The 26,019-nt window shown below is 40.9% G+C and overlaps 4 protein-coding genes across 7 annotated transcripts in view; 2 read left to right on the forward strand and 2 right to left on the reverse strand.

Annotated features, from left to right (window-relative positions):
- The first annotated feature begins 1,076 nt into the window (after window positions 1–1,076).
- dhrs13l1 (dehydrogenase/reductase (SDR family) member 13 like 1) lies at window positions 1,077–7,600 on the forward strand. The gene is made up of 5 exons (XM_079479901.1): window positions 1,077–1,285; window positions 5,505–5,623; window positions 6,172–6,295; window positions 6,501–6,827; window positions 6,922–7,600. The coding sequence occupies exons 1-5, from the start codon at window positions 1,162–1,164 to the stop codon at window positions 7,182–7,184; spliced, it is 957 nt and encodes a 318-aa protein (XP_079336027.1). The 5' UTR covers window positions 1,077–1,161; the 3' UTR covers window positions 7,185–7,600.
- On the reverse strand, window positions 7,455–11,787 carry cenpu (centromere protein U). Of its 4 annotated transcripts, none has more exons than XM_079479897.1 (13): window positions 11,709–11,787; window positions 11,395–11,447; window positions 10,301–10,412; window positions 9,847–10,063; window positions 9,673–9,760; window positions 9,464–9,565; window positions 8,777–8,873; window positions 8,516–8,612; window positions 8,356–8,434; window positions 8,222–8,269; window positions 8,084–8,145; window positions 7,843–7,999; window positions 7,455–7,738 (listed from the first exon to the last, which is right to left on the reverse strand). In XM_079479897.1, exons 2-13 carry the CDS (start codon window positions 11,440–11,442, stop codon window positions 7,619–7,621), a joined length of 1,227 nt encoding a protein of 408 aa, XP_079336023.1. In that variant the 5' UTR covers window positions 11,443–11,447; window positions 11,709–11,787; the 3' UTR covers window positions 7,455–7,618. The 4 variants fall into 4 exon arrangements, with proteins under 4 accessions (XP_079336023.1, XP_079336024.1, XP_079336025.1 ...); XM_079479898.1 differs by having other exon boundaries at window positions 8,522–8,612; window positions 11,709–11,764; XM_079479899.1 differs by lacking the exon at window positions 11,709–11,787 and having other exon boundaries at window positions 7,852–7,999; window positions 11,395–11,565.
- A 557-nt stretch (window positions 11,788–12,344) lies between these two features.
- On the forward strand, window positions 12,345–16,437 carry slc25a51b (solute carrier family 25 member 51b). The gene is made up of 2 exons (XM_079479902.1): window positions 12,345–12,445; window positions 13,632–16,437. The coding sequence occupies exon 2, from the start codon at window positions 13,697–13,699 to the stop codon at window positions 14,603–14,605; it is 909 nt and encodes a 302-aa protein (XP_079336028.1). The 5' UTR covers window positions 12,345–12,445; window positions 13,632–13,696; the 3' UTR covers window positions 14,606–16,437.
- A 1,069-nt stretch (window positions 16,438–17,506) lies between these two features.
- Window positions 17,507–26,019, reverse strand: part of frmpd1b (FERM and PDZ domain containing 1b) — a gene marked incomplete at its 5' end in the record, with an annotated part of 9,500 nt that continues 987 nt past the window's right edge. The window contains 8 exons of the mRNA XM_079479410.1: window positions 17,507–22,218; window positions 22,345–23,274; window positions 23,362–23,506; window positions 23,593–23,775; window positions 24,534–24,626; window positions 25,127–25,253; window positions 25,333–25,469; window positions 25,559–25,678. Coding sequence (XP_079335536.1) covers window positions 19,847–22,218; window positions 22,345–23,274; window positions 23,362–23,506; window positions 23,593–23,775; window positions 24,534–24,626; window positions 25,127–25,253; window positions 25,333–25,469; window positions 25,559–25,678 — 4,107 coding nt within the window. The 3' untranslated portion in view covers window positions 17,507–19,846. The remainder of the gene's footprint in view (window positions 22,219–22,344; window positions 23,275–23,361; window positions 23,507–23,592; window positions 23,776–24,533; window positions 24,627–25,126; window positions 25,254–25,332; window positions 25,470–25,558; window positions 25,679–26,019) is intronic.

Raw genomic sequence — 26,019 nt, forward strand, 5'->3', positions numbered from 1 at the left:
CTGAAATTTTACAAAAGGTCAATATAGAAAACCATTCAAAAGCTTTGAAATAAATCATACAATTGTCAAAACTCAGTCATTTGATAATGAATTGAAACTGAATTTGCTGTTTATCTCTAAAAGAAGCAGCACATTAAAACCCTAAATAACCGCACATTTTTGTACTTGCACATTGAGTTTTAACCAATGATTGGTTCAGCATTGTCATGGTGACCTGCGCGCAGATCCTCTATTTCAGTTCTGTATCTATGCTTTTATTTTGTAGTCACCAACATGCTCAGGGCAAATGTATCAGAGTAAAAGTAAACATTTTGTTCAGGAAATAAAAGTAAAAGACTCGAGTATAGATACTCCTACAAATACTAAAGCACTGCAATAAAACATATTTACTTCGTTACATTACAACACTGTGAATCAAAAAATGGCCGTATTATGACTTAAATAAACACATTAGTGACACTAAAGTTCAAGGTTTGTTTGATTCTTTATGAACAGTTTGTCAGCCGGACCTGTCGAGTCCTTTACACATTACTGATCAAAACCTCTGACACACAAAAGTGCCAAATCATCATTACTGAGAACAAAGTCCCGTACATATGAATAGGATTCTAGCTTTATCTAAAGAACATGACATGTTTAACACCTACATCCTGCTTGTAAATCATGAAATAAGATGCTGATGTACTTCATTCCTTATTAACAAATACACTTTGGTTCGTTAATTTGAATCTTTTATATGAACACAAAACCACCAAGACATTTCTCATAATATCTTCTTTTGTGTTCCACTGAAGATTATGACATTCAGGTTTGCAACCACGTGAAGGGGAATAAATGATGACTTGTCTCTTTAAATGCTTTACATTCAGTGTGAGTTTTGGGGTGGAAGAAACCTCAGGAAGTCCAGTCTGTCCTGCCGTACAGGACCTATTTGCAAACATTTCACTTCATCAACATGTCAAAGAGACTTGTTGTGTTGAACAGTGTAAGTGTAAATGTGGTTTGTCATGTAGATGAAGGGTTACATAACATAAGCCTCATTGTGAACTCCAGAGCGGCGCGAGCACATATGGGGCGTGACTGATGTAGATCTTTGTGTGTGGATATAAACAGTTGAGGCTCCAGATCGGAGCAGAGTCTGCACAACTCAGAACCTCAACCATGTTTCTCTTGATTTTCATTGTGGCTTTACTGATCGCTTATTTTATTACTCACAGGATTTTTGTACACAGGAGGACTTTCAATGGCACAGCTAAACTCTACGGGAAAACCGTCATCGTTACGGGTAAGTGACTCCATCAACATTCCATCGAGACCACAGCAGTTTACGCCATCCTTCATGTTTCAACAAGCATCAAATGTTTCTTCTAAAATGAGACGTGTAGACATACAGCAAGAATACAGACATATGAAAGAAATGCTGTCATGGATGAAATCTATTCATTGAGTTTACATTAAGGTATTCTTTATGATGCATTTATAAATGTGTTTATTCATGATTAGTAAGTCATTTACAAACGCATTATAAACCAGTTATAACTTCATGAATAAAAAGGGGGATTCTAACAAAATACCTGCCATATAGTGAGCAGGTATGAGAAAAACAACACAACACCCTTCAGTGTTCAGTCTGACAGATTACAAACAACATCAAGATCAGAATCAGAATCAGAACAAGCTTTATTGCCAGGTGTGCTTACACACACGAGGAATTTGTCTTGGTTACAGAAGCTTCCAGTACACAAGTAAGGTTACAAGACAAGTAACAATCAACAAAGGCAACGAAAGTACAGAATAAAAATAAAAGTTAAGCACACAAAGGTGAAAGTGCAGTGTGACAGAAGAGCTCCAGAATTTTTGTTTAGAATATACAAGTTATAAGTTTATATACATGAGTTTATATATGGAAATGTCCGAGGGAAAGTATTGCACACATTTATTGTACTGTAGGGTGTATGATATGTATATACAGATTCTATGAGATATCTACAGGTGTTTAAAATATACACATTTTAAGGTGCTATACACGAAAAATCTGGCACAAAAATATTGCACACATTTATTGCAAAAGGTGAACATTTAACTGTTCATGAGGTAGATGGCCTGAGGAAAGAAGCTCTTCCTGTGTCTGGATGTTTTAGTGCTCGGTGCTCTGTAGCGTCGACCAGACGGTAAGAGTTCAAACAGAGAGTGTGCTGGGTGTGAGGGGTCCAGGGTAATTTTGTGAGCCCTTTTACCCACTCTGGATGAGTACAGTTCTTTAAGTGTAGGAAGAGTATTGCAGATGATTCGCTCTGCAGTCCGGACTATCCGCTGTAGTCTTCCGAGGTCAGTTTTGGAGGCTGAGCCGAACCAGACGGTGATGGAGGTGCAGATGATGGATTCGATGACAGCTGAGTAGAACTGTACGAGCAGCTCCTGTGGCAGGTTGAACTTCCTCAGCTGCCGGAGGAAGTAAAGTCTCTGCTGGGCTTTTTTTACAATAGAGTCGATGTGGGCGTCCCACTTCAGATCCTGAGAGATGGTGGTGCCCAGGAACCTGAATGACTCTACTGCAATCACAGTGCTGTTCATGATGGTGAGTGGGGGAGGTGCAGTGGGGTTTCTCCTTAAGTCCACTATCATCTCCACTGTTTTGAGCGTGTTCAGCTCCAGGTTGTTGTACCTGCACCATAGAGCCAGCTGCTCCACCTCCTGTCTGTACGCAGACTCGTCACCGTTCCGGATGAGACCGATAACAGTAGTGTCATCTGCAAACTTCAGGAGCTTGACGGAGGGGTCTTTAGAGGTGCAGTCGTTGGTGTACAGGGAGAAGAGCAGTGGGGAGAGAACACATCCCTGTGGGGCACCAGTGCTGATGGCGCAGCTGTCTGACATGATTTTGCCCATTCTGACTAACTGTTGTCTGGCTGTCAGAAAGCTGGTGATCCATTGACAGACAGAGCTAGGGACAGAGAGCTGGGTCAGTTTGGTCTGGAGCAGTGATGGGATGATTGTATTGAAGGCAGAACTGAAGTCCACGAACAAGATCCTCGCATAAGACCGCTGGTTTGTCCAGATGTTGAAGGGTGTAATGCAGTCCCATGTTAACTGCATCATCCACAGACCGGTTTGCTCTGTAGGCAAACTGCAGGGGGTCCAGCAAAGGGTCAGTGATGACCTTCAAATAAGCCAACACCAGTCTTTCAAATGACTTCATGGCAACAGATGTTAAAGCCACAGGTCTGTAGTCATTGAGTCCAGTGATCTTTGGTTTCTTTGGGATTGGGATGATGATGGAGCGTTTAAAGCACGAAGGGACTTTGCACAGCACCAGTGATCTGTTGAAGATCAGTGAGAAGATGGAGGCCAGCTGGTCAGCGCAGGTCTTCAGACAGGCTGGTGAAACACCGTCTGGGCCTGGTGCTTTCCTTCTCTTTTGTTTTCTAAAGATCTGACGTACGTTATCCTCACTGATCTGAAGTGCAGGGTGGGAGGAGAGGGGGATGGCTGGAGGTGTTGATGGCTGTGTATAGAGATGGTCAGGGTGGGTGTAAAGTGTCTGGTCTAGGGTCTCAAATCTACAATAGAAGTGATTTAAATCTTCAACAAGCTGTTTATTGCTCTCGATGCTAGGGGATGGTGTCTTGTAGTTGGTAATGTCTTTCACGCCTTTCCACACTGATGCAGGGTCGTTGGCAGAAAACTGGTTTTCCAGCTTTTTGGCGTAGCTCTTTTTAGCCACCCCAATCTCCTTTGTCAGAGTGTTTCTGGCCTGATTATACCAGATCCTGTCCCCGCTCCTGTAGGCATCCTCTTTGGCCTGACGCAGCTGTCTGAGTTTTGGTGTGAACCATGGTTTATCATTGTTGAATGATAAATAAGTCTTTGTAGGGATGCATAAATCCTCACAGAAACTGATGTATGATGTAACAGTTTCTGTGAGCTCGTCCAAATCCGTGGCAGCAGCTTCAAAAACACTCCAGTCAGTGCATTCAAAACAGGCTTGTAAGACCTGCTCTGTGTCGTTGGTCCATCTCTTTACAGTCCTTATTTCTGGCTTAGCAGTTTTAAGTTTTTGTCTGTAAGTTGGTAGCAGATGAACCAGGCAGTGATCAGAGAGTCCTAGAGCTGCTCGGGCGACAGAGCGATATGCACCTTTTATAGTAGTGTAGAAATGGTCTAAAATATTATTGTCTCTTGTGGGGCATGTGATATGTTGTTTAAATTTAGGCAGCTCACGTGTGAGTTTTGCCTGATTAAAGTCTCCTAGAATGATAAAGACAGAATCCGGGTGTTGTTGTTCTGTGTCTGTGATCAGATCAGCCAGCTGTTGCAGCGCAGTCCGCACGTGTGCTTGTGGTGGAATGTAAACACTTACGAGGATGACTGATGAAAACTCCCGCGGCGAGTAGAACGGTTTACAGTTAATGAAAAGCGCTTCCACATCAGGACAGCACATCTTCTTTAACACAGTTACATCCGTACACCACCTTCTGTTGATGTAAAAGCATGTCCCACCACCGCGCGTTTTCCCCGTTGTCTCCGTATCGCGATCCGCTCCGAACAGCTGAAAGTCCGGCAGATGTAACGCGCTGTCCGGAATGGTTTCGTTCAGCCAGGTTTCCGTAAAACACAGAGCAGCAGAGTTTGTAAAAACCTCGTTTTTGCTTGAAAGCAGGCAAAGTCCATTTTGTCAGGTAGAGAGCGGAGATTCGCAAGATGAATGCTTGGCAACGGCGTTCTTAGGCCGCGCTGTCTGATAAGATAATAATCAATCTGCTTTTGAGACAAATAAATAATGAATAAATACATTTATTACATGTGAGTAAAACATGGCTCACTATATGGCAGGTATTTCCTTAGAATCCCTCTTTTTACTCATGCATTAATAACTGCTTCATAATGCATTTGTAAATAACGTATTAATCATTAATGAACACATTTATAAATGCTTTATAAAGGATACCTTAATGTAAAGTGTTAACCATTAAGTTTATGTAAAGTTCAAGTGCATGTTAAGTACTTTACGTAGTAAGTATACTATATATAAATGTATAGCTGTAAGATAAACGTGGCCATATTTTAGTTTAAAAAGCAAATATAAATTTAAGTGTTACCATAATTTAAGTACAAGTCATTTTCACTTGAACATGTATGTTTTAAAGGCAGTATTTAAAAAGTATTCAATCTCAATCATATTTCAATACAAAGAGTAAACGCAAAGCAGGCCAAGTACACTTCTTAGTGATACTTTTCTCCATCTTTACTTATTAGCATAAGTCAAATATACAAGTATACTTAACTGCGATCATAAGTATATTTAGGAGAAGCACAAACATTTTTACTTCACCAATAAAACATTTAAATAAACTCCTTTTCTATAAGGGTGAGTACCAGCCATCGCTGGAAAAACAATTGCAATATTAAGAAGACATTTCTTTCCTATAGATTGTAGACTGAAGTCAATATTGATGCATTTACATGTTGAAACTGCAGATATTCCACATGTGTTTATTTCACAGGTGGTAACGTTGGCATTGGAAAGGCGACGGCGGCAGGGATCGCCATGAGAGGAGCACGAGTGATTCTGGCCTGTCGCAGTAAACAGAGAGGAGAAGAAGCTGTACGAGATCTCATACAGGTGAGATAAATGCTCTGTTGTCATGCACACTTTAACCTTTCACTTGGATTATCTTGCAACAGAAGCTGTCATGCATGTTTATTCTTCATCCACAACAGGCACATGTGCAGTAGAGACAGAAGTGATGTACCGTTGATCAAATCTAAACCTGTAAGCTTTGTGTGATCAGCCCAGCTCATGAACCTCTGAAGTTCTGGTTGATATTTAGATCTTTTTTTATAACCCTTACCTGAAAAAGAGGGCCCTACCCACATACACTGATAAAAGACAGACATGTGACATTTAGCAGATGCTTTTATCCAAAGCGACTTACAAAGAATTCAGGGAGCAGTAAGTCAAACAATTACAGATGTACTTTCTATTAATCTAGAGACAGAATATTGAATTGAACATTGAATGTTGTCAAACCTAAGAAGTATGTACAAAATAAAATTACTTTGAATTAAAACAAACAATTGTTTCAAATATTGCGAACTGAATGAGTTTATCGTTATTCCCCTGGTCGTACAAACATTGAACATTCTTTTAATGTTCATTTTTCCTCGTAGGAAACTGGGAATGATGGCATCATCTTCATGCAACTCGATCTTGCCAGTCTGAAATCTGTCCGAGCTTTTGCTGAAAACTTCCTGAAGTCCGAGTCCAGACTAGACCTGCTCATCAATAATGCAGGTATGAAGCGGCCCAGTGAAGTATTACAACATGACATTAAACGCAGTAGTTCTCAAGAGTTCACAGGACTGTCATTAGTCGTGTTTGCACTTAAATGTTACTGGAATGATTAACCTATGGCTAATAGTAAATTTGAACAAATGGACGCAAATGACCTTGATTGGTTGTTTTATCTCAGTGAATATTGACACTTGGTCTCATTTAGGTTTGGCCTCTCCTGGACGCACTGAAGATGGACTTGGCATGATCCTCGGTGTCAATCACATCGGCCCGTTTCTGTTGACCAATCTTCTGCTGGATCGACTGAAGGAATGCGCACCCAGCCGAGTGGTGAATGTGTCGTCTTACGGTCATGATGTGGGCACCATTGACTTCGACTGCATCACCACACACAGGAGACTGGCTCTGGGCTCATCTGATGCAGATTTATTCAAGGCATACACCCACAGCAAGCTCTGTAACGTTCTCTTCACGCACGAACTGGCCAAGAGACTGGAGGGAACCAACGTGACCAGCTACAGTCTCCATCCAGGTGAGCGGACCGATCAGAATCTGCTCTTGAAAAGATTTCTTGAAGTAAACCCGCTGCTTCTAACCGTTTGTTATCTGTGTCTGATGTGTTTCAGGGTCAGTAAGATCAGAACTGGGTCGCGATATCAACGAATGGTTCACGCGCATCATCAAGGCCTTTGTTAGTAAGCTGTGGGCCACAGACACTGTGTCTGGAGCTCAGACGACACTGTACTGCGCTCTGCAGGAGGACATCGAGCATCTCAGCGGACGATATTTCTCTGACAGTCAGCTCGTTCAGGTCAAACCTGAAGCTAGAGATGACGGTATCAGCAAAAAACTGTGGGAAATCAGCGAGAAATTGTCTGGCATGGCTTGATCAAACTCAAGCTAGGAGAAAAATAGTGTGTCCAGTTTCCATGTCTTTACATAAACCCTTTGTTCTTTGTACTGCCTTTTTAAATAATAAAGTTGTTTGAACATATTGAACTTAGCATTTGTCATGCACTACATGTTATTGTTTTCCTTGAAAAGCTATTTACACTTTCTGGATACGCAAGTTCTAGAAAACAAGATGAGATGTGTAAGCATTCTTATCACTCTCCCATGCTTGGCAATCTGAAACTAAACTTTACTACAAAACTTTTTTAAACTCATTTATTCCCCTCATGTGTAATGTTGACCTCAGCTGTAAGTCACTTTGGATAAAAGCATCTGCTAAATGACTAAATGTAATGTCCAGTAAACATTGTGCCAACTAAAATATTTCATTAAAAACGTTTATTCGTTTAGCTGAACGGCATGTGTTGATGGTTAATCTTCAGTCTCTTCAATAATCTGCTGCAGCTGGTCGTTGACATTCTTCAGCAGTTGCTCCGTTCCCATGATGCTTCTGGCTTCGAGCAACATGGCAGGCAGACAGGACGGGCCAAACTGTCAGAACAGACAGAACGTCACAGGGTTTAAATGAGAGCATTAAAGAGAACTCTACAGAATGATGTTTTAACTACAAACTGAACGCTAGCAGATGTTCTCACAGTTTCCACCTCGTCCGGATGAGCTGTGCGGTGGTTCCGGTATCTCCTGTTCAGCTCCTGCAGGTTGTTGAGAAGGGATGTTCCTTCTCTCAGAGCTTTGAGTCTCTGCTCCAATTCATCGTGTTCTTTCTGAAGCGATGTCAGCTTTGCATTTCCTCTGCGAGAACACACACAATCAATAGAACGACATCTGACAGAATTACTGTGTTGCCATGACGTTTACATGCATAGTCATTCTTACTTGATGAAGTCATTGTTGGCTTCCAAAAGTCTGGTTCTCTTCTTGTTAATGGCACTATTGAGCTAAGAAAAGAAATCAGTCAACGCCTTGAAAATAAAAGGGCCATAAAGTGCTATTCATATAATAACGGAGAATCACCTTGGAGCTTTCTCTCTTTAGATTCTTAAGTTCTCTTGATTCGGTTATCTATAAATAAAGAATAACTCAATATTTTAAATAACTACTATTCTGACATCATTCTTTGGATTAAAGATATGTTAAAACCATCTCACGATCTCTGAGAGCTGCTCTTCAACTGAGCGACTGAATGAGTCAATGGTGCGTTTCACAGCGTCAGAGTTCACCGTCTGCCTGCAGAGAAGTCACATAATAACTCAGCATGCCTCAAACATCATTAACACCATGTCTGTTTGTTAAAATATATAGACATACTTGTACTGGCTGACAAACTCCTGAAATGCATTAAGCACCACATCCAGGTCAGATGGACTTCTTAAGTCTCTCGCTCTTTTAGAGGGACCTGCTCTCTCTAGACACACACAACAAAAGTAGATTTCAGACACACTCGCTCTCAAGAATGTGAAAGTTGAATTAATAATGAAAACATTTGAATTCACAAACAGGCATCCATACAGAGCTAACTGAAATACTGCACATGTGATTCTTCAGATGTAAAGATTACAGGTTCAATACCCGATGACTCCGATGAAGATTTTCTTTTGTGTTTCTGTCCACTCTGCCGTCGGCTGGGTGATGATCGCCTTCTCTTGGATTTCTCCTTGCTTGGATGCTGAAAAACATTTCTTTACAGTCTAAAGTCGGCATTAAATAAAAATGATCATTCTTATTGTTCTACACAGTATTTATTATAAGTGATGTATCAATGCACATCATTATTATTATACATTACTTGTAATCTTTAATTAAAAACGTTAAACACCTCCCCTCTCAAAACGACTTCTCTTCACTTCTGGATGAATAGCGCGAGGGCGGAGCGCCAATGACTGACAGATTGCAAACGTGCATTCAACTTTTAACGATCCAATCAGTTATTGATGGTTGAAGTTAAGTCCTGTGGCCCGCCATACATATTTTCCTCATTTCAGATGTCGATTCACGCAGGTATACATCACCAATTGGAAAAAATACAATCGCTAATTCCATTTCACACAGACTTTAAAAAATAAATCTAAATCTAAATCTAAATCTAAATCTAAATCTATCTATCTATCTATCTATCTATCTATCTATCTATCTATCTATCTATCTATCTATCTATCTATCTATCTATCTATCTATCTATCTATCTATCTATCTATCTATCTATCTATCTATCTATCTATCTATCTATCATCTATCTATCTATCAAGTGAGACATACAAAGCTCTCATCCTCATCTGTAAGCTCTTCTGAGGATGACGATGAACTCTGCTCTCTCTGTTTTCCTCCTGGAGATGTGCCTTTTGCTGACCTCTGACCCTTCTGGAATGATTAGAAAACAAAGCCATGTATCAATTAAATGTCAAACACAACAGCTCTCAGGTATGATGATTCATTGTCTTTGATATGTATTGAAGTAGCAGTCACACCTTAGAGTTGGCGGTCAACGATGCTCTTTTCTTCCCTGCATCCTCCCTGTGCTCCGATATAGTTGGCAACGCCCGGCCTTTAACTCTTCTGAAGTGACGAAATGAATAATAAAGAATAATAAATTCATAGCATCAATGAAACCCATCTCCATCTCAGAGAACCCCTCACTTTACATTACTGCGGCCGATGCTCCTTGTTTCCTTGGCTCAGATGGTTCCTGGTTCTCATTGGATGCAGAGATCTTCTCCAGTGCCTTGGAAACCTTTTTGGATTTATTTGTTGTCTGAGTTTTACCAGTGGATCGCTGCTGGCCAGTCTTTTCTGGGGCAGATCTTTGGGTTTGTTCAGCTCTGAGATCTTCCTCCAGAGCCGTGCTGTGAAGTGGGTTACCTTCAAACAACAACAATCATACAACTCACTCTTTGTGGGATTTTTCACACATTTTCATTCAGTAACTCACTCCATTCAAAATATAATTTCTATATAAAGTGACTAAAGACATTCTGCATAAAGGTCAATGCTGTGATAGATGACGGATGGTGAGGCTTCACAAAGAAACCCATGTGAGGTTTAAATCTACAACTTTTAGTTATCAGTAATCTGATGTGGGATATTAAGTTGAAATACCATGTGAAGAATATTGCTCCTCCTGAAGGAAACTGTCTTTCTCTATGGATGAAATGTCCAACGTCTGCGGACCCGGAGACTCCAGAACACCATCACGTTTAGCCTTCACGCTCTGAAACAAAAACATTATTATACACAACCATTCACAAGAGTCGCACAAATGTTGTAACTAAAATATCTTTCACATATTAGATGTAGTCAATCTTTGTGTAGAATTGGCATAAATGCTCTTTGGACATTTTATCAAGCAGCTTCTTGAGTTCCGTGAGCCGGTTGAAAATCGATAATAATATGTGACGATTCCAATCGGTTAAGACTTTAAAAGAATCGCAATTCATGTTTTGAACAGCAGGGGAAGCTGATTTTCAGCTTTTCTGTAGCTCAGTGTTAAGAGCATTGTGTTAACAACGCACAGTTGTGTGTTTGATCTCAGGGGATTGCAGATATCTATGTATAAATGTATAGAATAATGCAATGTAAATCACTTTGGATAAAAGCGTCTGCCAAATGCATTAATGTAATTGCACAGACTCTTAGTTTGTTTATATTAAAGAGACTTTTGTATTTTACATTGAGTCATTTAGCAGAAGCTTTTATCCAAAGAGACTTACAGAGAGTTCATGGAGCAATAAGCGATATGTCATAAAAGAGCAATAATACATTAGGGGCTAATATGGAGTAACTAGTTTCAACAAAAGCCAGAACAACACCTGTTGAGAGAAGAGGGTTAGTGTACCTTTATTTTTATTTGTCAAGTATTCACATTTTGCTTTTTAAACGGCAATTTAGTCATTTCACATAAAATACGATAATGTGCAACATTAGAGAAATAATAAAAGGGATGTTGTTCAGATTTAATTTGTCTCAAATCATTCTGTGAAAAACTCATCGTGAATAAAATCGCATCGCGAGCTGCGTGAATCGTTACATCCCTACTTCTCTAAAAGCCCAAGTCATCTAAAAAAGATTTGAATTAAATATAATTTCAATGAATGACGAAAATAGGTTTCAGCCAACAACATTATGAAATAAAAACATCCAAACACCACGTCATGTCATCAGGATGAGCTTTAAACGATCACTAAACCACTAACCTTCAGTTCCTGCTGAACAGCTTTCAGAGTTTTTCTCATCCGCTTCATCTCTGCTGTGAGTTAAATACACACAAACATATAAAACAACTTATAATTAAACGAGCATTAATGAGACATGAGTTTAACCGCGAAGGTTTGAATATCCGTACTCTACCACCTCAGAGAAAGGGGGGGATATTTAATCACTTTAAATGACGTCTTACATTGTGCTTACTTAGACCAGTAAAAGTATTTTAACGATAAGTTTAACATCTATTCTACAAAATATTCATAAATAGCTAAAAGATACACATTTACATATTAAAAGAAAATACCTTTGATAAGCGTTGCACCTCCCCTACCTCCAGGTCAAGTGGTACATTCCGTCTGTTGTGTGGGACTCACTCTGAGCTCATTACTGCTGTCTGCGGTGCCAGTGCGATATAACACGTCATTATTTGTATTTATCTAAATAAAGATTCATTTCTTTAATTGATTTGGTTCATGATAACATACTTTCACTGTAAGAATTGTTATTTAAGTTTGCTTCATGCATTTTTTACTCTTAAGTGTATAATAAAAATACATTTGTTTACTGTCTCGGTCTGTTTTCACTGTCATTGATCGTTTGGGTAAATCTGAAAAAAAAATCTGCGATACTAATTGAAAAATCAAATCTATTCAAATGTGCCTTTACAAGGTCTTTTAAGTTGCTTCTGGCATACATAAATAATAATAATAATAAAAAGTATTTTCTGACCACTTCCGGTCTGTATGGAGTGGCAACGCTAGAAACCCTCAAGAGATAATGTTTCTATTTTTTCTATATATTTAAAAATATATTTATTTTATATTATAGTTTATTCTTATTTGTGCATTTGCCTTTACACGACATTTGAAGTTGCTCCTGGCATACATAAATAATAATAATAAAAAAAGTGTTTTCTGACCCCTTCCGGTCTGCCTGGAGTGGTAACGCTAGAAAACAAGAGACGATGTGACTCGGTACCGCCTCACTGATCCAAATCAGCCCAACAGAGCCCGTAACTATTCTCTTGAGCACAAACATAAGGTAATTACATCTGTAAAATCATCGATACCGACTTATCAAATATAAACAATTACAAATCTAACGAGTTTTGGTGGAATAACTATGCGGGCATACACCTGAACTTTAACTGTCACTCGATTAGCATTAGCATTAGCACTAGGTAGGGTGTGTTTTGGATTTTTGACAAGTGACATTAAATCACATTGTCTGCACTGAAAGCGCACGACAGGTACAAACGATGAATGTGCCCGTTTGAGTAATTCTGTCACTAAAATGAAGATTCCTTATTTAGTTTATTATGAATTTAGAGGAAATCTAGTGTCATATGCTTACTTGTATATTGAGTTTTCACATATATCTATTACTGACAGGGGTGTTTGTCTGTGGTCTAATCTTCTAAAGCATTAGCTCGGTTCATTAGCAGTAGTTTGTTAGCTGTGTTGTGGTTTATTCATATAATGCAGATGAATCTTAATGTGACATCATGTATGCGGTGTTCTGTTGTATTATTTCAGAGAGATCTGTGTGCATATGGTTAATAACATGTCACATATATGTTTATGTTATTCAGGGTGCTCTGTTAACCTTGACAGTAAATGTTTCATGTGCTCTGTGACACAGACTCTCAATAAGCTGTAAGGTCAAGATCAAAGGTGTTTATATGTGATCTAATATACAATGTTAACGTCATTCGTCATGTTAATGTAATAGTAAAGTTGAATCCCAGCCCAACATGTGACCTCCAAACGGGTTCCCATGGTGTCTTTCATGAGCGGCACATGTGCGGTTTTATTTTTGGAGAAGTCTTGCACATGGCTCGTAGTTAGGCTAGTGCTACTATGAGATGTGTAAAATGAAGTAATGAACTCTATTTGAGATCAATTTAATGTAGTATATTGAATATATGAATAGTGATTTGAACCCTTGTTTGGTTAACTTGCATCTTTAAAGTTGCCATGTGGAGATCCCTATAAAGGTAATATTGAGATTCGATACACAATACAGATGTGCCTGTTGCCCTGTTCTGTGTGGGACATTTGATCTTTGGTTAGGTAACAGGTCTTATCTCGGCAGTTAATGGTTTCAAAAGATTACAAGCTTACCTGAAAAACCTCTGTGCACTCGCCAATGTTTGATTTTTTTGACACCTGCATCTCCCTCTCTCTCTCTCTCTCTCTCTCTCTCTCTCTCTCTCTATCTATTACAGGCTGTAAGATGTTGGTGAAGGATGTAACATCTAGTTCTGCTAACCAAACAGATGATTAATTTCCTATGGGGGTGGTGACCACCATGGACCCAGATTCAGCCCGGCAACCGCAGCAGTTAAGTGGGCACGCCCTAGTAGGGGCGGTGCCTGGGCCTCGTGGAAAGCACTATGTGTGTGGCTCGTTAGCCGCCTTCACCAACATCCTCGTAACGTTCCCCATTCAGAAAGTTCTGTTTCGCCAGCAGCTTCACGGAGTTCGTGTGACCGAAGCCGTCTGTCAGCTCCAGAAGGAGGGGCTTAGAAACCTCTACCGTGGGCTGTTGCCTCCCCTACTTCAGAAAACCACCACCGTAGCCATCATGTTCGGCCTGTACGAGGATTTTTCCAGGTTGCTCTTGCGTCACGCCCGCAAAAGCGGTACGCCTGAGCTCGTCACGCGGAGCGTAGCCGCGGTGCTGGCCGGCACCGCAGAAGCCGCCCTCACGCCCTTTGAGCGTGTCCAAACGCTTCTTCAGGACCACCGGCATCACGGCCGTTTCAACAACACCGTGCACACTTTCCGGACACTTCTGCGAGACTACGGAGTGAGGGAGTGCTACCGCGGGCTGGTCCCGGTTCTGTTGCGCAACGGGCCCAGTAACATTTTCTTCTTCGGCCTCCGTGGGCCCATCAAGCAACGGCTGCCCGAGGTTCGGACCCGAGCGGGTCACATGGCCAATGACTTTGTGTGTGGCGGCCTGCTGGGGGCGGCTCTGGGCATCATGTTTTACCCGCTGAACGTGGTGAAATCTCGTGCCCAAGCGCAGGTGGGGGGCGAGTTCGTGCCCTGCGGTCAGGTGCTGATGACTGTGTGGCGGGAGAGAGGCGGCAGCATCGTTCTGCTGTTCCGTGGCGCAACGCTGAACTACCATCGATCTCTGCTGTCGTGGGGTATCATCAATGCCACCTATGAGCTTCTCCTGAAAGTTTTCTGAGAACATGTTTCATCAGCCGACGACTAAATATAAAGTTCACTCGTATTACTAGGTGTTGTGAAATGGAATTCTACTCGTCATATATATTTCTCATGACTTTCTAAGGGGTGTTTGGGGTTCTGTGGGACTTGGGAATAAAGCACAGTGATCCACTGAAGTGTGTTTGTTTGAATTAGAAACATGTCAAGACATTCAGTGCATTTAATACACAATCTCTGGACTGAAAGACAATGAGTCATGTGATGACGAGTCTTTTGTAAAGTGTAACTTGACCTAGTGTTTGTAAACATAATGATGGCATTTGCGGACCACACGATGAGTGACGTCTGTACAAGCCCATGATGTTCATGTTTTTGCCAATCAAAAAAGAGAAATTCTTATGTTTTCATTTGAAGATTTTCAAATAATGCCATTTTATGTGTCTTGTGATGGGAGTGACATTTTCACATAATCGTGGGTGAGAAGTAAACAAGTGATTCCTTACATTGCCTTCCATGTTTCATTGAACCGTATCAACATGAAATATAAAGTTACCCTTTTTCATTTCTAGTGCACTAGTTCTATTCCATTTTATTTTAACTTGTCAGATCTGCTGATTACGATTAGTATATTAAAGAGATGTGGACTGTCAGGAACTATAGTGCAAGAACATGGACAGCGTGTCTATGAGTAAAAGAAATCTAGTTATCCAAATAGACATTGAGGCATCAAATTCATCTCTGATTTAAATGGTTTTAAAAGGATTTGTATTGGTTTTACTGGTGTCTACTGGTGTGTGATGAATTGCTACTGGAATAATGCCCAAAACACACTACAAACAAGTCATTTTGTAATGGTTTTACTGGAAAAAACTGGGTTGAAATGGTATTCTAAAATTAACCTTTAGAATTAATTTTTCCACCCTGCTGAAAACAACAAACCATTACAGGATTTCTAATGGTTTCCATCTCTGTGTTTAATGGTTTCCATTAGAATACCATTTCAAGCCAATAGCTTTTTCCATTATAACAATCACAAAATTCCTTTTTGTAGTGTGTTTTGGGCAATATTGCAATAGGATTTAACATCCCACCAATATAATCCATCACATACCAGTAGAACCATAACAGTTTACATTAAAGCCAGTACAAATCCCTTTAAAACCACTATAACATCTTTAAGGGTTTCTTTTGTTTTGTTTCATCAGGGAAGGCAGATCAAATAGTTGAAAACATTTTCATAATTGTTGAAGATGTCTGTGTTTAGTTATTAATGTAGATTTTGTGTTTATTGAGTTGAAGAAGTGTATGTGTCCAGCAGTTACAGATGTACACAAGGTAAAATGTCATTTAGGCATGGCTGATCTTACTGGTGAGCGTCTGTAGTGAACTGTGTGTTATTAGAGACGCTGTATTCCTGCAGACAGTAAATCTCAATGTGTTTTGGAAAGCTGGCCTCATAAGATTAAAATTGGACGGAAGCTGGAGAAAGAGTAAATTAAAAATTAAAAAGAGAATCAATGCTTTACATTTCACATGAATACATCCATGTAAACACTAAATGGGGAATCAAATGCACATACAAGGAAAACGAGAATTTGCCCTGTATTGCTAAATACAACACATCAAATATTTATTTGCCCTCTGACGGTGCAGAATCACTGTGCCATCTATGAGACCCAAAACTGAAAGTTGCTCAACCTGGAGTCCTTCTCATGCAACTATTCATCAGAACACAAAAGAAGATATTTTGAAGAAAGTTGATAACAATACTGAACATCATTGACTTCAATTGTATGAACACAAAATTCTCAACAAATCTCCTGGATGAATAAAACATGATTTCTATTACTCGAATGATGAAAGAGCTTTGGTAATTTGGCGTAGCATTTACATCTGGATATCTTTTCCACCATCGAAGGACAATTATTGTACAATTATTGTATAATAAAGAGAAAAGGCTTGAAAACTGGTTTCGACTAGAGATTAAAGTACAGTCACTCACACAGATTACAGCGAGTGTGCCAGTGAACAATCCCATCATTCTCTCTGTCTGAACTGCAGAAGACTCTGAGTGAGTTTAATCCCAGACATAATCTGTAATCTCCTCCTACACGTGCACATTCACTCTGACTGATGATTTCACGCTTCATTAATGTGTGAAAATCAATCAAAAACACGGGGACTTGCTGGGTTGCTTTCAACCCATGATTTGGTCAAACATGGACATATATTGAAACAACACAGCATTTTTTGAGTAATGTGTTGCCATGTTATTATTTCAAACCATGTGAGATATGATCAGCATTTTATAAAATAATAAACCAAAAACTATTTCTGTTATAAAAGTGATACATCTCCCAAATATTCTGTCATCATTTACTCTCCTTCCAGTTGTTCCAAATCTGTTTAAATGTGTTTGTTCTGATGAACATGGAGAAAGATATTTGGAGGAATCCTTATAACCAAAGAGATCAAGACCCCATTGACTCCCATAGTAGGAAAATGCTTTATCAGGTTTTTTATGTTCTGTTGAACACAAAAGAAGATATTTTGAAGAATGTAGGAAAGCAAATAGTTCTGGGGCACTTTTGACTATCATTGTATAACAGGCAAATCTGTCTGTTATAAGCATTCTTCCAAATATCTTTCCCTGTGTTCATCAGCACGAACACATCTATACACATTTGGAACAACTCAAAGGCGAGTACATGATGTCATTTTTGGGTGAAGTATCCCTTAACAACAGATATCACAATACCTGTCATTATTAAATGAATTCATTTAATGTTTTTGCGTTGTGTCCACGCAACATTCTTATATCTGCAATCATTCTTTCTGTAAAATACTTGTTTAGGGTGACGTGTGAGATTCTCATGAATGCAGTAAATCTGACAGATGCTACACAACACAGAAGGGTCATTCAAAATCAAACTTTTATTATCATGAACACAGTAGAAGAAATCTTCATCATACTGTCAGTTGTCCTTTCTCATGTCATTCACAGAGCTGTTCGCCTTCATATTCACATATTCAGACTTCATCTGTGCACTTCACTTTCAAGTGTAATCGTCTCAACACACAAACTCTATAACAAGCTGTTTGTGTTTTGCTTCATATTTGCTACATTTTCTTTCGCATTTCTGAGAGCTTTCAAAGTTAAGTTTTCATGTTTGTTCTCGTGTAGCTCAATATGAAAATTGTTACCGTTTGAAAATGGAGTCTGTGGTGTGCTACTAAATCAGTGTTCTTTTCCACTACTGATCTATTGATACAAACTAGCTGTGTGTTATCTGACGGGCTACATAAGAACATAAGTCTGGCAGTGTGTGTGTGTGTGTGGGGGGATGACGGGGTTATGGGGGGGTGAAACTGCGACCATCTGGAACCACATCTCTAAGTTCGACTCATTTAGAAGTGAACAGTGATGACGTCATAATCCATCCACTGACCTCAATTTGCTCCTGTAATTCCAGTGATGTCACTATGAGCGGAAGCTAAAGTTTAAACCTGATCGAAGAACAGCCGATGACAATTTGAACCTCATCGTTCGCCAGAAACGTCAAAATACTGCTCTGAGATCAGGAGGCTACGTTGAAACAAATTCTTACTGAATTTGCTTTAATACGGCTTCAGTCGCATTTATCAATGCTGAATGTGAAGAAAATTGTATTCTTAAAGTTTATGTATGAAAAACTCTGGGTAAAATATGAACAAAACCAACCATTGATTTTCATTAACCAAGAAAATGTCCAGATTTGAAACAACCGAGCGTAGGTTAATTTAAACACATTTTTACACACACATCTGTTCATATTTCACACAGCGTTTTTTGGGGGGGAAAGGGGGATGTGGGCTAAAAACTTGCCATTTTTGCGTGTTACTTTGGCTGTAATGTGAAGCAATAAAAATGAGGGGCGCTCTTCAGTTGCATTAAAGCAGATATTGTAATTCAGCTATAAACGGAACTACCTTCAACAATCTACCATAACCATAGTCCACCTGACAAACCCAGAAAGAAGCCGGTTTATGCTAATGCACACAATAATGCCCTTCAGTGATGCTGAGAAGGCAAGTTGTGTTGCGCTACAAATCTCATTCACACACCTGCACGGAGCGCATTTCAGATCATTTACTCTGGAGCACGACTGGAGTACGCTACACTTGGCGCTGGAAGAAGGAAGAAAACGCTTTTTAACCACACTGAAATTAACTAAGCAATTTGTCTTAAATATATATATGCCGCATTTCCATTGTGATGTTATTGAAACGAAATTTCATGAAGGTTCTCCGAGATAAAACATAAGGCCTAGGTTCGTCAGGGAAGTTCTCTAAAGTAAAAATATTAGTGATCCACAACAAAAAATAAAATTCATTATGTATAAAATGTAAGAAAGTATGACACGTGGAAAATTTCGGATACAAATCGTTAAACTTGCATAGTCAAAAAAACAAAGGACAAGTTAGAAATAGCGTGAGTATCGATGGGATGGGTGCTACAAGGTGATGACGCTGTTGTGTAAACACGCCCCAATTGTGCTATTATGTCTTTGGACCACACCCATCTCTGTGGTTAACAGTCAGCTGATACGCTAATATAAAAACTAACATCAAAAGCCCAATGTGACACACCGATGCACAAAAATCCCAAACAGCCACATTTCTATTGCCATCTGCTCTCATCCGACATGAATCACAGACAAAAAACTAAATCAAAGTCCTTTGGATAGTTTTGTGAGATGTTACTGCATAAGTATTCAGGGTATTTAGTGTCGATTGTTGTACAGGTTGTCAGGGGTTCTATGAGCGTCCGTACTCTTTCTTCAGTCAATTGGTACAGAGCAGCACTAAACTAAATGTAAAAACGCGTCAGAACACGGTTAATATTAGGTTTCCATGGTTATCAGAGCAAGAGGTAGGGATATCACAAAACCCCAAAAACACACAAACAAAATGCAGGTTAGAAACCACGGTGCGCATATACTGTATGTAAAAAATAAATACATACTACTGACTGTACATACATCAGGACTGAAAGAACTGTTAGAAAATACGTTAGAATGCATAATTCCAGTACGTTTATATGGGGACTTGGCAAGACAATCAGGATAACATGTCACTCTTGTTAGTTCCTCGGATGTGTGCGTTCGCTCACGGCACTTACAATGATTCTTGTGTGCCAGCACACAATCGCTTTTTACATGCCAGACAGGCATCGCTGCTTTACAACTCTCTGCGGTCCAGTTTCACCCTTTAAGGAAGATTAAAAGTTCAGAGGAACATTTCCGTTGTCAATGTCTGGCGTCCGTGTCCTAAACAGCTGCGTGAGAGAGAAGACTGTAGAGATGAGAACCGTACACTGCTTGGCCAACAGCCTGACGCCTTCGCCCTCTCTTGCCGTTTGTACGGCGCCCACAAACTCCTTGTACAGGTCCACGATCTCCTCAAGCTTCCCCAAGGCTTCGTCTGCGTCAATGTCGCCATGACAACCCCCGCAGTCCGAGCAGGGCACTCGCATGCAGGTGGAGGCTAGTTGCACCAGCGCCCCGAAGCTGTTAGCGAGCGACAGAAGAGCGTCATCAGGTGCCCAACCCACCCTCGTGGCTTTTTGGCATCCCGACGCCAACCTCCGTGCCTCAGCCTGAACCAGGCATCTCTCTGTCTCGGAAATTGTCTGCCCGGTCACACCATTGCCGTTGTCACACTGTCCCTTGCGAGTGGGGGGGTACACTGAGGATGGTCCTCTCTTCAACACTAATAGCAGTTCATCAATGTCTCGCTGCAAAGAAGTGTAACTCTCTTTGAGCCCTGCACCCTTCTGGCCGCTCACGTAACGATGGCCCTGTAAGAAGCGGAAGGGATTGTCTACAGATCTGTGGTCCAGAGACAACGATTCCAGAGGTCTGGGTGGGATCAGGAGTGGACTGAGCTCCGAGGACATGGAGAGGGGACGCGGTGAGTCTCTCAAAAGGGACAGAACATTTGGAGAAGGGGCAGCAAGGGTGGTCAGTGGAACAGGTGTGGGTTGAGGAGGTTTACTGATCTGGTTCCGACGGGAGAACTCGTACACGGTCAGATTGTCATCAAAGCCGCAGATGTCCTCTGTATGCCCACTGAAACAGTTGGCATACACCGTATGGCAGCCGCATGCATCCCGATGGGAAGGACTTGATGAAGACAGAGAGGAAGCATTGTCCAGTTGCATAACTGCAGGGTTTTCTCTCTGTGACTGAGGCTGTTCAGACTTGCACGTTCCAAAATACTTGTTCAACTCTTCTACAGATAATTGCTGTTTCAGGTCAGGATGGCAGGATGATGCTGGTGCTTTGCCATTAGTGTCTTTGACAGGAATCGGGGTGGCCTCCTCCGGTCCATCTTTGAGCTTCACAATGATCACTTCAGCATCTTTCTCCTTCCAGTCGATCAGAGATGGCACTGAAGTGGCTTTAGGAGAAACTTTCTTGGATTCGTGATTCACATCTGTTGAATGAGTGCCGTTGATTCCTGTCGATGAAATAGTGTTGCTGAGTGCTACAGTGCCCAAGATCTCTTGCGAACGGGTGAGGTACCACGGCATATCCTGAATTCTCCCACGCAAGGCTTTGGCTGACAGACGCACGGATGAGCCTGTTCTGTTGGGGAGGTTAGGATTTGGATCTTCAGGTATGATACTGACAGACTGAACAGAAGGAGAAGGTAGGGGAGAAGGACTCGGTGTGTTCGATGCACTTGACACTTTCATTGAAGAGCTTTCGTTCTTGAGTTCAGTTCTCAGGTTCTCGTGACTTTGAGATACACCTTTACTCAGTGTAGCAGGTGGAGAGGTTCCATTTCTCTGAGACCAGGGGTGTAGGGAAAGACCGTTAGGGGGAACTTTCTGCTTGGCTTCAGGTTTTTGTGATGGGGCATTAAGCGGTGTTGACTGTAAAATGATGGATGAAGGTTTGGGAGGTATTGGAGGTTTTGTGTTTAGTTGAGGTCCTGTTTTTCTGCTTTCAACAGTCTGCTGTAGAGAACTTTTGTTGTCTGCTGTTATGTTTCCTGTGTTCGTTCTTGGCTCTTTTTGAATTGGCTCAAAATCTTGAGTATCAAGTCCTTGCACGTGATTTTGAGTCTTCTCCAAACATACCGAGGGATGATCAGATATTCCATTATGAGGTTTGGGTCCATTCCGAAGCGTCTCTGGGTTCTGGGGAGGTAAGGTAGCTTGGCGCACCGCTGTGATTCGGGAAGACGACCTCACTGGTCCAGGTCCAGTGACTGGTTTGAACTCCATAGTATCCGGCTCCATCTCCAGAAGCTGTGATGACAGATGAGCGTTTCGGCCAGGGATGTCACCATTACAGAGCTGGGCTTTCTGACCCGGCGAGAAGTTAGCGGTTAGAGGTTCAACAGGTGTAGATTCAGGAGGTAAAATCATTGAGGGCTGATGGATCTCCACTTCAGTGTTGGCAGACTCAGGAGTGATGTGATTAACAAGAGATGGTTTCTCATTATTATTCCGTTTGTTAGTTTGAGAGATGATCTCTGCTCTTCTTTCCTCATCGTTGCACTTTTTGGATTCTTGATTCTTATTCTTCTCCATGCTTAGTTTGAAATCACTGACAACATCTTGTTTGTTTTCCAAATATTTATCTGCAGGATAAAAGAAAGAGAGAGTGTGAATCATTTAGAGGAACTGAAGATGTGGATATTATTAGTTTTTCATGTGAAGCTGCATGTGAATATAATATCATATGGTCGTATGAAGTGTTTACTGACCTGTAGTGCGTTTCTCTGCTATTGGAGGAGTAAATCGATCTTGAGCATCAAAGAATTCCTCCTCTGATTCTGAGTAGCTTCCTCGTGAGTCTTTAGCATTTGATGTGTCAGCTCGTGCTGTTGTCTTTGAGCGTCTGTGTTGTTTCGGTTCAGTCTGATTGTTGCTGCCTCTCTCTTGTCTGTGAATCCTGGAGAAAAGTTCTTGAAAATTCACACCTGCTAATTTAGCATTGATGCTGTTAGCGCTACAAGAGGCCAACACCGCCTCAAATTCCGCTGACATGCTGGAAACGTCGTTGTCTCCTTCATCGTCGTCTTCATTGCTCAACGCATCATCGCTGGCAGTGGGAGGACTCGGCAAACTGTCGGACATTAGTGAGAGGTCAACGAAGCGCAGACCTGATCGATCATTGTAGGTCAGTCGAGAAGGTGGTCCGGGTTTGTTTAAATTCCCCCGCTGATTCAAACGCTCTGGCACCTCCAGCAGGTATGGATGATGAACGTCCAGATCTGACGTGCCGGAACTGAACTTCTCCTCTTGAGGAGCATCCTCACGGTCCAGTCCACCGATGGCCGCTTTAATGCTCACCTCCAGTGCGTTCAGTGAGTTACTGGATAAACTGGAGAAGCTGCTGTTCACTCGAGGGTCCGTGTACCAACCCATGGTAACCGAGTAATCCTCGTCCCCGACGGACTCGCTCTTCCCGGCCTCCTCCTCTTCTTCATCCTGCAAACACGGATGTGTTACGATCACTCTCAGCCTCTCTGCTTCAGTTCTCCTGTCCGCCTCGTCTTCTTCACCTTCCTCCGTGCCGTCATTCGTTTGATTGGACATGGTGTCTTCTGACAGCTGAGCGTCCAGCAGGCCTTCCATGACATAATCATCTTCTGAACTGTCTTGTGAATCACTGCCACACCGAGAAATGTATCCTGCGCATAACAAACAACCCAATTCCAACCCATTGAATGCGTTTGAAAATATATCACATGCGATTGAAATCTTCACGTGTGTCTTACCTTCTTCTGCAGGAATCCGTCTCATTTTAGGTCTGGGTCCCCAGCGAAACACATTTATCGTGGGGTCCACCATGAGTTTGCAGTATCCAGCCAGCAGACAGGCCAAATCTTTAGCTCCCACGGATTCCATGAGTAAAGCTAAAGGCTAAACAAGCAGAGAGAAAGAGGTTTGTACATGTGTGTGAATGTATGCTAATGCTAATGAATATTTCCTCTGTTTCAGGTGCACACCTGAATGTCCTGCAGGTAGATCTTGACCATGCTGATTCTGTCGGTCTCTGACAGCACCTCTATTCGAGTGATGTAGTGGAAGTCTATGATGGTGGAGATCATGTTGAGCTGGTGGTTCAGTATTTGACTGATGCCGTATCTCGATCCCACCAGCAAAGTCACCAATGACTCTCTGTCCTGCAGCTGAACACACACAGACATGATCGCAATCATGCAGCCACAGATAAAGAATAGAAATATAGTCATAACACACGTCTATCATCTACTAGCTGAGCTACAGGAAAGCTTATGTCAATTTGATCTAGTCTACTATAATGAATCCATAGCATCAAATATTGTATAGATTTGCGACTACACACTCATATGACCACTAGTCATGAGCAGTGTTGGGTGTAACTAGTTACTAAGTAATTAGTTACTGTAATCTAATTTCTTTTCCCTTTTATTAAATAAAGTAAGGGATTACTCTTGTATTTGTATTTTGTCTGTAATTTAATTACGGTTATTTCTGATGTAATTAAACTAAATAGTGTGTGTAATATATGTGTGTGCGATAGTGGAATTGACATCAAAATTCAAAGTCTAACTTTAAAATCCTGTGCTTTAATGTGTAATTCTCACATTTGTGATACTTTGGTCAGTTAATACTTTATGTAGTTAAATATTATTTATTTGAATGAATTACGAGTCGTTTCATGTCTATCATTGAATCACTTAACTAAGGCCGATGTAGGACATAGAAAGTCATTATTAATAAGTAATTAAATACTTTTTGCAGAGAGTAACTTGTACAGTAAACTATGCTTGACAAACAAATGCAGAAAATGTCATCTAATAAAACCGTCTCCACGAGTGAGGGCTGGAAATGCACACGTGCAGGTTTAGTTTTGTTATTTGAGTTGAACACAACAGATGGACTGAACTATCTCTCTCTCTCTCACCAGCATGGTGGCGTTGTAGGTTCTCCCGCTGTATGACATCAACTCTGCCATCTGGGTCAGATAAGCCAACCGAGCCTGAGACACAGAAATCACCTGAAGAGACAAAGTCAAAACAGACCAGCTGCTTTTACTATTGCTGCAGTTTATCAGATGCATGCTAATACATACTATGTACATTTCCCACAATGCAATGCTCCTGATATTTATATTCATGCATTTGTCAGATGGTTTTATCCAAAGTGACTGGAATTAATGTCTTTTTATACCATGGTCTGTTTGAATACTGGATTCTGATTGGCTGGTGCGTTAAAAACCTGTAACGCACGGGTAGCTCCAGTCAGTTTGATTACATTTGAAGAAAACTGTACAAAATTTACACCTTTTTCATCAATGAAAGCTTTAACTTAACTTAAGCAGAATAATCCAGAGCTAGCCGTGCGTTAAAGGATTTTAATGCACTTCTTGACCTCCACGTCGTGCATTAAAACCCTTTAACGCACGGCCAGCTGTACGTATTATCCCGTACGTATTATATTATCATAAACATAGGGTTTCAAGTACACACACACGCGCGCGCGCACAAATACACACACCTTCTGTCGCGGTTCCAGCAGTGACTGGATCTTCTTCATGTGATGGTTGATAGCTTTGCGCAGGTCTTTATCTCTCATGTTTCTCAATAGGGTGGGAGAGATGAAACTTTCCAAACCAAACTCTTTCCTGAGACACACACACCAGCATTAGAGCGTTGTGTTTTATAATAGAGTCCAAGTGTGTGTGTATGTGTGCGTGTTCTTACACAATACTCTTGACTGATGCTCTGGTGGTTTGTCCGCAGCTCGCAATTTTCTCATGCATGTGCAGCGCCGCGAGTCTCAATGCAGTGTTGCATTTCATCTCCACTGCATATCGTTCATGTAACACATCTCCAACACTCTACACACACACAGTATGATATTACCGCAGTGCTTTTTTATTGTACAGCGTTTGTTTATATTCTACACACACTCAGTGTGTTACTGTACCTGTTGAAAGAGATACTCAAAGGCCACGGGGTCATCCTGCAGAAGCTCTATGGGGTCTCTGGGAATAAAACACGCCCTGAACAAACACCTGTAGTCATGAGAGTCTTTCTTCTGCACCACCTGAAGGATACAACACACACTTTGGAGTAAAACACACACTTTGGAGCACACACTATAATTGATATATAAAAGTAATAATAAATATAATCAATTATTTATTATCTCATTTGTGACAAATATAAACATGTGATGAAAACCTGTTATCTGTCGTCTGATGAACAGTACATCCCATCATACATCATATATTTTACAGTATGTGTAAACTGACACGAATGTGTTGGGTGGAAATAGGGAACGCCAAAGGACCCTCAAACTCGGGTCACCTCGAGCACATCTGTTCCGACCTTTAATGTGTTTTTTTATATTTTACAGAGTCTCAAAAGGTAATTATATCACAATAA

Source organism: Barbatula barbatula (assembly GCF_947034865.1).
Source record: "Barbatula barbatula genome assembly, chromosome: 18".
Classification (NCBI taxonomy): domain Eukaryota; kingdom Metazoa; phylum Chordata; class Actinopteri; order Cypriniformes; family Nemacheilidae; genus Barbatula; species Barbatula barbatula.